This window comes from Primulina tabacum, chromosome 1 (assembly GCF_025594145.1).
Source record: "Primulina tabacum isolate GXHZ01 chromosome 1, ASM2559414v2, whole genome shotgun sequence".
Taxonomy (NCBI): domain Eukaryota; kingdom Viridiplantae; phylum Streptophyta; class Magnoliopsida; order Lamiales; family Gesneriaceae; genus Primulina; species Primulina tabacum.
Window position 1 is genome coordinate 45,083,693 of NC_134550.1, and position 11,973 is coordinate 45,095,665.

Genomic DNA, 11,973 nt, shown 5'->3' on the forward strand with positions numbered 1-11,973 from the left:
GACTCGGAAATAATTATTATTTCTACTAAGATAATACATCATAATCCTCGACACAAATAAGTTAAAAATCAAAGCTACGAAGTGGAAATAAGGGTAATTTTTCAAGATCAAAATTATTGAGCATCAGAATAGATTCATGAATCCCATTGTTGGATGGGACACGAAACAATGACTAGGCCACTTTGTTTTGTCTGCTTAACCCGACATCTCGGAATGGGTTGTCAATTCTGATTATAATGGCATATGTCTGTATCACCTGCGCCAATTTCAGAGTCTATTCCTTCCTTTGGGAGTGACAAATATTCTCACAGTATAGTTGAGTCATTATACCATGTAACAGATCTAGGAATCTTTCCAACAGAAACAACTTATTGCTCTTTTGTCAACTTCAAACTTTAGGTACCATGGGCACCACTCAGCTTTAATGGGCACTTATGATCGAATATAACTCGAGTCTATCACAAGATGGAGATGGAATCCCGAATACTCGTGCTGCACGATGATCGCAAATGCACTTGTGTCACCTGGGCAATAATTTCTGCTCACAAATGGTACATAAATAAGAGTGCTTATAATTTAAAAGTTGTAAATTATTATTTAATACTTACAAACGTGGTTCATAAGAAAAGACCATTGTATTCGACCAAGAATGTCTTCCTTTTTTTTTTTTTTAAAAAAGGAATTAAAAAAAACCAAGTCTGAGGAAATACGGCAGACATTGTTTTGCTAATTAAGGCTCATAAATATTCATCCTCAGATGTGGTCTCGTATCTTCAGCCACCATTGAGCTTAATGAGAGGTGTCTAACTAGGATTCTGTTACCATGGCATAGGTGTAGAGGTAGATGCAGTGCACAGCGCCAACAAATTATTCCAGGACACTTAATTTTTATTCAGCCTGTTCAATAAAACAATTGAAAATACGTATGACATTAGTTCGATTCGAAACTACCACAGTTATGCCTTCAACAACATGAAAGAAAAAATGGTTTCTTTTTCAAAATGGCATTTATATAATACATGGGTGCTTGAGTATCTTAACTCTTCATATGCACGAGTTACCTTCACAGTGCAAAGAATGGTGCCATCGGAGACCTGTTGGCCTGCTGACACTTGGAGCCCGCCAATATAACCCGCAGCTGATGCCTTCACAACATGCTGCAGAAATAGTGAATCAAAAACCAAATTAACAAGTCAAACGAGTAAGGCTTAACGCTCATATGAAACACAAACCTCCATCTTCATTGCTTCTAAAACCAAAATGGGTTGCCCTCCATCAATTTTTGTTCCATCCTTCACCAAAACTTTGACAACTAAACCAGACATAGGAGCCACCATAGTACCAGGTGGATGTGAGGACGTCTCGGCAGCAGGCCTGTATTGGTTTTCCACATCATCAGCAAGTTCAATCCCCTTCCTACGTTTAAAGTGGTGATGATGTGATCCATGCCAGATGTGGATATGCTCCATCTGACCCTGAAATGCAGACATCACTTGAACTCTTATTTAGGATTATAAATGCAAAATGCTGTGCTAAAGAAACCACCGGTGAGGGTCAACACCATACGAACAAATCTAATGAGCGCCATCTTAGGACAGTACAGGTATAAATCTTTCATGAGCAATTTATTAATCATATAATAAATTAATGGTGTTGTGTGCTGTCATGTACATGTACATGTACAGTGTGGTCTAAGGCGCTGATGCATCAAACCACTTGTCATCCATATGATGCATGTCTCTTGGTTTGTTCACTTAAAATTTATATCAAACAACTCATTGCCCAGCTTTCTGCTCTTATAATATTAGTGTTTTTTCCAATCTTGCAGCCAAGAGCGTCAAGTCCTGTATGTTTGTCAGCAAAATCATCAAGGAATATCCAGATACACATTTTCAACCTGAGTTGTCACCAGTTCTGGATATAAGCTAAAAAGAGTAGGGCTTCCACTTTCTGATGGAAACTATAACATCAACAACACAAATGAGAACAATTGATGATAAGACACCCATACACTCAACAAACAAAGAACAAAACATACAAATTTCAAACATCTTGCAATCCATTAGCTTGTAACCGGGTTCAAAGATTAACCTTGGGATAAACAGCTATGCTGACATTTGTGCTCATACCATCATGTTCAACTCTAAAATCATGGTCATTTAACTGCATTACATTCATCTCGAGACCTGAAAAACCGCTTAGTCCTGTCTGTAAACAAAAAACAACAAGGTAAACATACTTTAAATCAATTGAGGTCAAAGAAAAAATGTATAACTACCTCAATTACGTATTTCCCCGTCGTCAGATAACTGATATGGACTGGTACAATTTTCAAGCCAGTCTTGCTGGACTCATCATCCCATTCAAGCTCTATGAAACGCTTGGCACAATGATTGACTCGGAAAGGTGGATTAGCATACCATACAGAAAGGTTACCTGCAAAAGATTAAATAAGTAATGCTCTAGAATGAAGAAGGTGTAATTATGCATAAGAGTTGCCTTAGCACATTACCAGGGGCCCTTTCCTTCACTGCTGCATGTTCCTTTTCACAAACACATACGGCCGCAATAGCAGCACTATGTACAGCAGCATTACGCGCTTTTTGAGTTGATAACAAATTATTTGAATCAATGAATAAATCATCCTTATGCAACTCAATGAAATGGGTTTCAACTTCTCCTTTTTCAAAAGCTCCATGGTATGCAAGTTTTAAGAGAAAATCTATGTTGGTTGGCAGACCAGCAACCTGGAAATGCTACTGATCAGATCTGAACAAAGGATATGGAAATTGAGCCCTTTGAGTAGGCACTAGAAGAGAGGTGAAGTAAGGAGATACATGAAGGTCTATCGGATTGAAGTGCCCAGCAGTGAACAGACATTCACCAACAATATATGCAGGTGATACAGCACAACACTTGACAAATCTATAAAATCTATATGTAAAAACTGAGAAATCCCAAGCTTAAGCATACACATGGGAAAAGTCATCAGACCGAGGAGTTTTCATGGGCAGAATGATGTTTTAAAAATATTCAAAAAAGATCTTTCATGACGAAGCATCGGCCAATTCATAGTCAATAAGATTAAGAGAAATAATTTGTACTCAATTTCAACAGTCAGTATATTCCATGATTATGCATATGTAGAAGGTTCAAAACAAGTTGTAAACTATTTGGAAAGCGACTGAATTCACATAAACAATGTCATGGGCTAAATAAATGTAGAATTCAGCATACCCGAAATTTTGACAGACAGTCCTTCATTTTGGTTAAAGCAAAGTTTCGATCTTCCCCCCACACTACAAGCTTTGCTATCATGGGATCATAATGCATGCTAACTGTGTCTCCCTGCTCGACTCCAGTCTCGACCCTGACTGGTAAATGGTATTGCTTCACATGAGCAAAAGACAAATAATATGAAAAGCAAATCTTGGAGCTTCTACAGTAAGAGATATATGAAGTTCCTAGCAGTTTGTCAAGAACAATACGATCAGCACCAATAGCTACTTGCGTCTACTAGCATGAGTAGTTTGAAGAGAGAGTTTGGAAGCTGCACGATATTCATTTGACTAAATTAACATTCTCATTCCAGGTACCTCCTGATGAAACTTGGACGGGTTGATAATGATGAAGAATACCAGTTGCCGGGAGAAATCCTTTTGGAACATTCTCAGCATATATACGAGCTTCAAAAGCATGGCCTGTAATAAGGAAACCAAAGGAGTCAATTCATTTGTCTGATAATTAATTGCAGAGATTCGTCAGGTAAAAAATGATGAAGAAAGTTAAGAGTATATATCCTGAATGATGCACAAGTGAAACAGTAAAAGTGAGGATGCTGTGTAGGGGCAAAATATAATAAAGAATCATGTAATCAATCATCTTGGAACACTTATAAGTGTTATATAGGTGGAAATGTTTGACCTCAGATCAAAACCTTTTATTGGATGTCCCTCCTTTATCCAACTCAATTTGACATAGCCCAGCCTCAACTTTGAGGAATGCAACATGGATGATATTTTAGATTTGTAGAGAGAATACAATAACCTGACAATGGCACCTCTGACTGACTAATTGGAAGAGGCTCTCCGCTGGCAATACGGATTTGCCACTCCACAAGATCTTGATTAACAATCATCTCAGTAACAGGATGTTCAACCTGCAACTAAGTGAATTATCTTCTGCATTGGAAAATATATAAAGCCTGCATAACGAAGAAAGGACTCCAGTTGGAGAGATCAAGACACCTGAAGACGGGTATTCATCTCCATAAAATAAAACTTCCCAGAGATCGTATCAACTATAAACTCGACTGTGCCAGCACTGTGATAATTGACTGCCTTAAAAATGAAAAAATAGAAAATTTAAGACAAAGAATGAGAATTGAATGTAAAGAAAACAAAATAAAATGCAGTGATGGCACAAACAGAGCAGAAAAGGGTATATGCACGTATAACCTTGGCAGCAGACACAGCTGCTTGACCTAAGTGGGAGCGAACACCAACATCAATATTTGGCTGCACATACAGTATTTCGGTCATAACTTAGCTCGCAATCACCAGGGGGGAAAAAAGAAAATAAAGGAGCAAATCTGGGGGGGGAAGAAGAATTACAGCAGGAGCTTCTTCGATTATCTTCTGGTGTCTTCTTTGGATACTGCAATCTCTCTCATTTAGATGTATAACATTGCCCTGTTTGTCCCCGAAGATCTACAGATAATACAAGCAAATGATATCGTCTGTTATCGCCATGGTATGCTAGTAGATTCAGATTTTTTTTTCCGCAGCTGTCTCTAGTGATTATGTGAACAATTAAGCCGTCGTTCCCCCACTTCAAAGCCTATTGGCTACTGGAAAGAACTGAATAAAAAATGGAAAGAAAATATTTCCTGCATGACACTATCTAAGGGGAAACACAAGGACAGAAGTATTAAAATGGATAAATTACATCAAAAAGTGGGTACCTGAACTTCTATGTGCCTAGGTTTTGTGATATATTTCTCCAACAAGATAGTGTTTATTCCAAATGATGCAGCAGCCTCACGTTGCGCACCAATGAAAGAATCAGCAAAATCATTAGGACTCTGCACAATCCTCATACCCTAGAATCGGTAAAATAAAAAGTTATAGAAGAAAACATCAACAATTTTGACTGGATATGCTGAATAGCCAGTCTGCAATCAGTTTAGTAAAGACAAGAAATGGCCCAATGTCAAGTGCACATTTTGCTTGATTAAGAGCTTGAACCAGGAATTGCATAAGATAATTTGAAAAATGCACATCTGGTAGTTTTAACATCTAATGCTAACAAAATTGTTTTCAAACTAACACACGGATTCCGATTTTATTATATAAGGGCATGCATGGTCTACACCAATAGGCCTCGGAGTCAGTCGTTTATGCCCACCCAAAAATGACAAAATAAAAATTGTTCAGCAATAAAGAAATTTTACATGACAAATAGTGATATTACAGTAAGGAAATATTTGAACCACCAATGATCTTAGAAATTCAGCTTTGACATACTATTTTCGATAAAGAACAAATCACTGGCTCACCTTCCCTCCACCTCCATGGGTTGGCTTGATCAATATAGGATATCCAATTTTGTCTGCTTCCAACTTCATGAAATCAATATCTTGATTGTCACCATGATATCCAGGCACAAGGGGTACTCCAGCTGCACCCATTATTCTCTTTGAAGCACTGAAGTATAATATCAAACAATTAGCAATCCATGCAACAATTCCTTAAGCATTGACTAAATATGTGAAAACAGAGGATGGAAAGGTCAAAAAATAGTGCAGCGAACAAGAAGGTAATGTACTTATCAAAGCTTAAAATAAAGGTCCCGTGGAAAATAAGCAATGTACCTTTTCCCATCTTTGTAAAAAATATAATACAGAGACTACAAGAAATTATGCAAAGTCCGTTGCTGGAAAAGGCCAAATAGCTGAAACACACGCACCACGTGGGCATATTGATGTTGAGCACTTCCTTGGTGCATTTAAATAGCTTCTTCTCAAAATATGTCAATTAGAAATATTAATTTTATACGTGATTTGGATTCACCTCTACTTTCTCTTGTATGTCAGTGGATTATTCAGTTTGATGTGATAAACAAAAGTTTCCTTTGGTTTCTTTTAATGTCTTAATCTCACTTGGAAGTATTGGAAAGGACAACGACATGGAGTGAGAGTGAGAAAACTAATTAAATAGTTAACCTGAACTGAAGAATGATCAAAGGGAGAAAAGTAATGAACAGAAGGAAATGGAGATTCCCTGCTTTTTTACCTTTTGTCACCCATGTCACGAATCGCAGAGGCAGGAGGCCCAATGAATGTAAGACCCTCGTCTTCACAAAGTCGAGCAAAATCAGCACTCTCTGATAAGAAACCATAACCTGGGTGGATAGCCTAATTATCACAAATAAGTTATCCCCACTCTGAAAGCACGTCCGAGAAACAATAAGAAACCAATACTAACACCAAAACATAGAATATGAGACCTAGATTATGAGCCAACAAATATAGATCCGTGAAAAGTCAAGCAAGTCACGCGCCAAATTAGCACTAGTTTACGTTATTCGTGATTCATCAAATGGAACTTCATCAGTGCGAGTTCGGATATATATTTTTTAAAAACTTTCCGAAACTCCAAAACAAAACTGTCACTTTAAGATGAATCAAATAAGCTGAATTCGAGAAAAAAAAACGCAAAACTGTTTTAAGATGAATCAAATAAGCTGAATTCGAGAAAAAAAAAACGCAAAACTGTTAACCTGAGCGCCGGTTTTGCTAGCGGCCTCGATGATCGAGGCAGCGTTAAGGTAGCTGAGCCGAGCCGGAGGGGGTCCAATGCGAACGGCTTCATCAGCCGATTTGACATGCAAGCTGCTCTCATCGGCATCGCTATAAACGGCAACCGTTCGAATCCCCAGCCGCTTCGCTGTACGAATAATCCGGCAAGCAATTTCGCCTCTGTTTGCAATCAAAATCTTCTCTATTCTTTCAGCCCTTCGGCTCCCTAATCCCGGCGCAATTGATGTAAATCCCCTGAACTGAAGAATGAAGGGTTTTGTTCTTCGCCGGATTATAGACGCCATAGCCGATAGATAGTAAATGAATTGGACTGCGCATTCAGAGGCGATTACTCCTAACATTACATGGTCCAACCTAAGCCCAATCTGATGAACTCATTGCGTTAGGGTCCGAGATTGGAGTGTGGCCCAACCTTGATTCGAAAAAGAGATGGATCCTTAACGTTATGGCTCGTTTTCTTCTGTCGGCGCCACGGCAAAAACAAAGGTTGTCAATAATTTCAGTATCAAGGGAGTGTTCTCTACCATAATCACTTTTAGTGAATCATCGACTATTATGTAATAAGTACAATATGTGTCATGACTCATCTAATATCGTCATTTGATTACTATTATGAAGTTAGTTAATAAATTCAAAGCGTAATCCTAGTATCCTGAGCTTTGGTGTTGTCTCGGATCATTAGGACTGATGATATATAATAATAACTACAGACTTTATCAACTTTATTAAACCACTTGAAAGTTCGATTAAGGGTAATTTAGTGAACCCATAATATGAGTATCCATCTATGTGTTTGAACATCTTTATATCCATAACAATGAGTGTGATACACAACATTATAAATGTCACTCTCAAGCTTGAGCGGCTCTTATCCTACTTTTGGGCGGCCCAAATGACTAGGAACTCGGTTTAGAATATAAGGATTTTTTTTATTATATTTGAGTCAATAAAGTCTATAGTCAACAATTAGCTTGCAGAAGATCTACTTTAACATGTCATAAATGGATTTTTCAGGCTTTGATAGAGTCACATATGTGCGTGCCTGAGTAATTTTTGTCGTTGTACCGATTTCTCACACTCAATGCGCAGCGGAAATTTTAAATTTTTAGTTTCAACGCTCGAAATTTTACTTGAGCGTTGTATGTTATTCAACATCCATATAGTATTTAGAATCGTTATTTTCGCGTATAAATTACGCTGGACTCCAAACCAATTTGAGATTAAAATAAACGATTATTCTTGTATTTCGGGTCTGGGCAATTTCCCAATTTTATAAAATTATGGGTTATGGATTTTTTATATAAAAATATTAATATGATTTAATTATTTATGAAAAAAATTATTTTTACAAGAAATTTAATTATTAATAAACTAATTAAAATTGAATAAATATGTTTATTTAATTTTAATAATGACAGTTAGTAACAAATTTTCAAGACACGTGATTTAATGATAAAATGTGATATTATATTTTTTAATCTATAATATGATATATTATATGATAAAAGGATGATTGAAAGTCATTATCAATGTTTTATGTGTATGTTAGGATATTTACGTTGTTGAATTTTTTATTATTTGATAATTATTAAAGTGTGTCTGGTTTATAGTTCGTTCTCAACCCTTCAATTTATAAATCAATGTTTCATAAAAATTTGATGTAAATATTAGATTTAGTAGGAGATCAAGATTGAAAGATGATGAGCCCAGATCGTCAGGAGTTTTGAAGACTGAAAACATATAAAATATGAGAAGCTTGTGTAAGATTACATTTACATCCATGTATTTACCTAGGTTTTGAAATTGGTTCTTTGTAAGGTTCTCATGGATCGAATATCTTTTGGTTATTGATCAACTTTTATTTATTTATTATGTATGTGATATATTATAAAAAGAACTAGTATGTACGTTATTATTATTATAATAACAAGAGTTGTATTAATCCGACAAACATACAAACAAACATGATACGATTTTAAAATTAAACGATAAGACATTTTCAAAATAAAAATCTCTCATTTTGATTAAGATTCAAATTTTATATCAAGCCCATAAAATAAAATCCATCAACAGTTGTTGCATGATGAACGCTAACCGCGGTCATTATCTGACTCATATTATTGGGGAGACTTGTATGCTGGAAAGCTGTGACTTACACTTACATACTTGATGTGAATTGGGTGAAAATCCCATGACTTTGACTCATATTATTGGAAGATCTCATGACGATCATCCACTACAATTCAATATTGATGGATTGAGCTCGACGCGTGAAGATAAACGACGTCATATTATTGGGCCCTTATCAAACGTGAGACAAATTATGTGAGGGTTGCATGAGATGCAATTGGACTTTACCTTTTAGAAATTTTGATTTAATAATATTATGCGATATCATAATTTAGCAATTGAGCCTGACGTACTCACTAAGAAATTTGATTTCTCGTATACATCAGAAGGTGGTTAAAATGTCAAAATAGTATGATGTAATTCATAAAATTAAAGCTCATATTTTATGTCTTATAAAATATTTAAAAATACTGAGTAACATTTATTCTATTTCCATTTTCAGTACATTTACGATGTCATCGCAAATATATTATTTGTTATTCTCGAGCAACACTAGCTAAGTGGAGCTAATTATCATGATTGGCTATGGAATCTAAAAATTATTATGATTACAGAGAAGATAGTATATGTACTCACTAAGGTTCTTCCAAAATAGGCAACTGCAAGTGCTAGTGTCGAGGAACTAGAAAATCTTGATAATTGACGCGACTATGATTTGCAAGCTAAGAGTTACATGTTAGCTTCTATGTCGAATGAACTGTAGAAGCCATTCGAAGATGATGTAAATGCTGCTGACATTTACTCACACCTGCAAGAGTTGTATGGTGTGCAAACATGTCCTTTGAGGCACGCTGCTGTCAAATATCTCATGACTACACGCATGTGAGATGGGAACTCGGTCCATGAGCATGATGTTAAGATGATCGGACTCATTGATAAGCTAGTGGGCTTGGACTTGGTCATCTCGAGCGAGTTGGCTATAGACAACACTGCTGCAGCTCTCATTCTCATTTGACGAGTTTGTGGTAAACTTCAACACGAATAAGATAGAAACTAGCCTTAAAGATCTAGTTAACATTATTATGACGTATGAGACCACCATAAAGAAAGGAAAAAAATGTTTTCCTAGTGGGTTCCTAGTCTAGGACAAAAAAGGTGATATGTTCGATTTGGAGGAGAATCATTGAGCTATAATAGCTCGATTCTTGAAATATTAAACACCTATGAATTAAATCGAGTTTGGTTTTCAAACCAAGTGGAAGACACTCAAAATAATCCTTCATAAAAACCGAGTAAACATTTTGTGATACATTTAAAAGATATGCTAGTTGAATAAGTAAAAATATTTTGGTTGAATTATTTTATCAATCACTTGGTATGCAATATTTTGATATTTGAAGAACGCATAAATGCTTCAACAATGTATTTTTAAACAATATAAATGATAAGTAAATGTAATAAATAAATAGACACGAATTTATTTATGGATGTTCAGATATTAACAACTCTTATATCACCCCTTCTTCCTCTTGAGAATGATCCACTAGAAGACTTTGATTTATACAATTCATTGTAAAAATCCATTTCAACTTAGGACTTATCTCTTTCCTAATTGAAACTTCTAGCACACTCTCGATTGTAGGCCACAACCTCACAATCCGCATAATATTTAACGTCTTTTATGTCAAGACTACACACAATTTTTAATGTCTTTGTGTGAAGAAAAATGCCCATAAGGAAAGGGAAAAAGCGTTATGCACCTCCCAAGAAAAAACAAGCCCAACAAGCAGCAAGTTCTAAAGACTACTAAATGGCCCACAAAACCCGATAAAATATAAAAAAAGTTCTACAGCGAGAAGCCTGGACACTGGAATTGCAACTTCATGAAATATCTAGCCCATAAGAGTTTTGGCAACGATATATTCTATTTTGAAGTAAATATCTCAATCAACTCAACTTCTTAAATATTCGATGTGTATCTGATCTTTGCAATGATTACAAGCTATGACAAGAAGTAGGGGTCATAGGGATGGCGAGATATTCCTAAGGATATGCAATTGAGCAAGAGTTTTTGCGAATTCTATCAGAGATATTTATTTAGTATTGAACAATAATTTTAAGTTATTATTAGGAGATTTTTTATATGTTTCAGATTTAGTTAAAAACATTGTTTACATCTCCATGCTTTATAAAATTGAATTTTCTTGTTCTTTTATTAAATTTTTTTTGCAATATTTACAATAATGAATGTTTAATTAGAACTGATTAATTGAAAAATGATCCCCACGACTTAAAAATAAAAGATATTCCACCTACTAATATCCAAGTTAATGCTATTCCAATAACAAAAGAAGAAAAAAAAAATAAAACGTGATAGTTTTAATCAAGCACACTTGTGGCACGCTGCGATGAGACATATTTATCAAAAAAGATGCACAAGCTAGTGGGAGAGCGCATGTTTGATTTGTCAGACATAAACTCTCTTGATACATGTTAGTCATGTCTGAAAGAAAAATTACGAAAGACCTTTTCCTATTGGATTTAATCCATGTGTGTTGCACGCTAAGTGTTAGCACTAAATATGAGCACTCTCACTTCATCACCTATTCTGATAAATTATTGAGGTATGGATATATGTATTTGATGAAATATAAGTCTGAAGTTTTTGAAAATTTCAAAGAATTTTGAGTTGTAGTAGAGAAACAATTAGGAAAAAGTGTTAAAATATTTTGATCTGATCGAGATGGAGAATACTTGAGTACTGAATTTTAAGACTATCTTAAGGATAATGTGATTTTCTCACAGTGGACTCTTCTGCCATATCATAGTTGAATGATGTTTCAGAACATCGTAATCAAACATTGATGGAAATGGTTCGATCTATGATGTGAATCACTCAATTGTCGACATCTTTTCGGGGATATGTGCTTGAGACTCTGAAAATGTTGTTGAACAACATCTATACAAAGGCAGTTGACAAAACACCATATGTGATATAGATGAAGAAGCCTCCCAAATATTCTTATATTAGAATATAAGGATGTCCTACTTATGTGAAGCAGACAGTGTGAGACAAATTGTGA

At 35.5% G+C, this 11,973-nt stretch overlaps 1 protein-coding gene across 1 annotated transcript; it reads right to left on the minus strand.

Annotated features, from left to right (window-relative positions):
• Window positions 1-682: 682 nt before the first annotated feature.
• On the minus strand, window positions 683-7,300 carry LOC142544375 (methylcrotonoyl-CoA carboxylase subunit alpha, mitochondrial). The gene is made up of 16 exons (XM_075651431.1): window positions 6,781-7,300; window positions 6,294-6,415; window positions 5,558-5,705; window positions 4,964-5,101; window positions 4,614-4,709; window positions 4,458-4,517; window positions 4,248-4,340; window positions 4,048-4,159; window positions 3,597-3,701; window positions 3,238-3,374; window positions 2,513-2,747; window positions 2,279-2,436; window positions 2,092-2,208; window positions 1,233-1,475; window positions 1,062-1,157; window positions 683-897 (listed from the first exon to the last, which is right to left on the minus strand). Exons 1-16 carry the CDS (start codon window positions 7,159-7,161, stop codon window positions 889-891), a joined length of 2,250 nt encoding a protein of 749 aa, XP_075507546.1. The 5' UTR covers window positions 7,162-7,300; the 3' UTR covers window positions 683-888.
• Window positions 7,301-11,973: the final 4,673 nt, after the last annotated feature.

Bases quoted from the DNA above. Each gene is read 5' to 3' on its own strand.
- LOC142544375 (XM_075651431.1), bottom strand. From the start codon at position 7,161: ATGTTAGGAGTAATCGCCTCTGAATGCGCAGTCCAATTCATTTACTAT. The intron at 4,518-4,613 runs GTAATTCTTCTT...CTGTATGTGCAG, and splicing joins TAATCGAAGAAGCTCCTGCT to CCAAATATTGATGTTGGTGT. The intron at 3,702-4,047 runs GTTATTGTATTC...TCCTTATTACAG, and splicing joins GTCAGAGGTGCCATTGTCAG to GCCATGCTTTTGAAGCTCGT.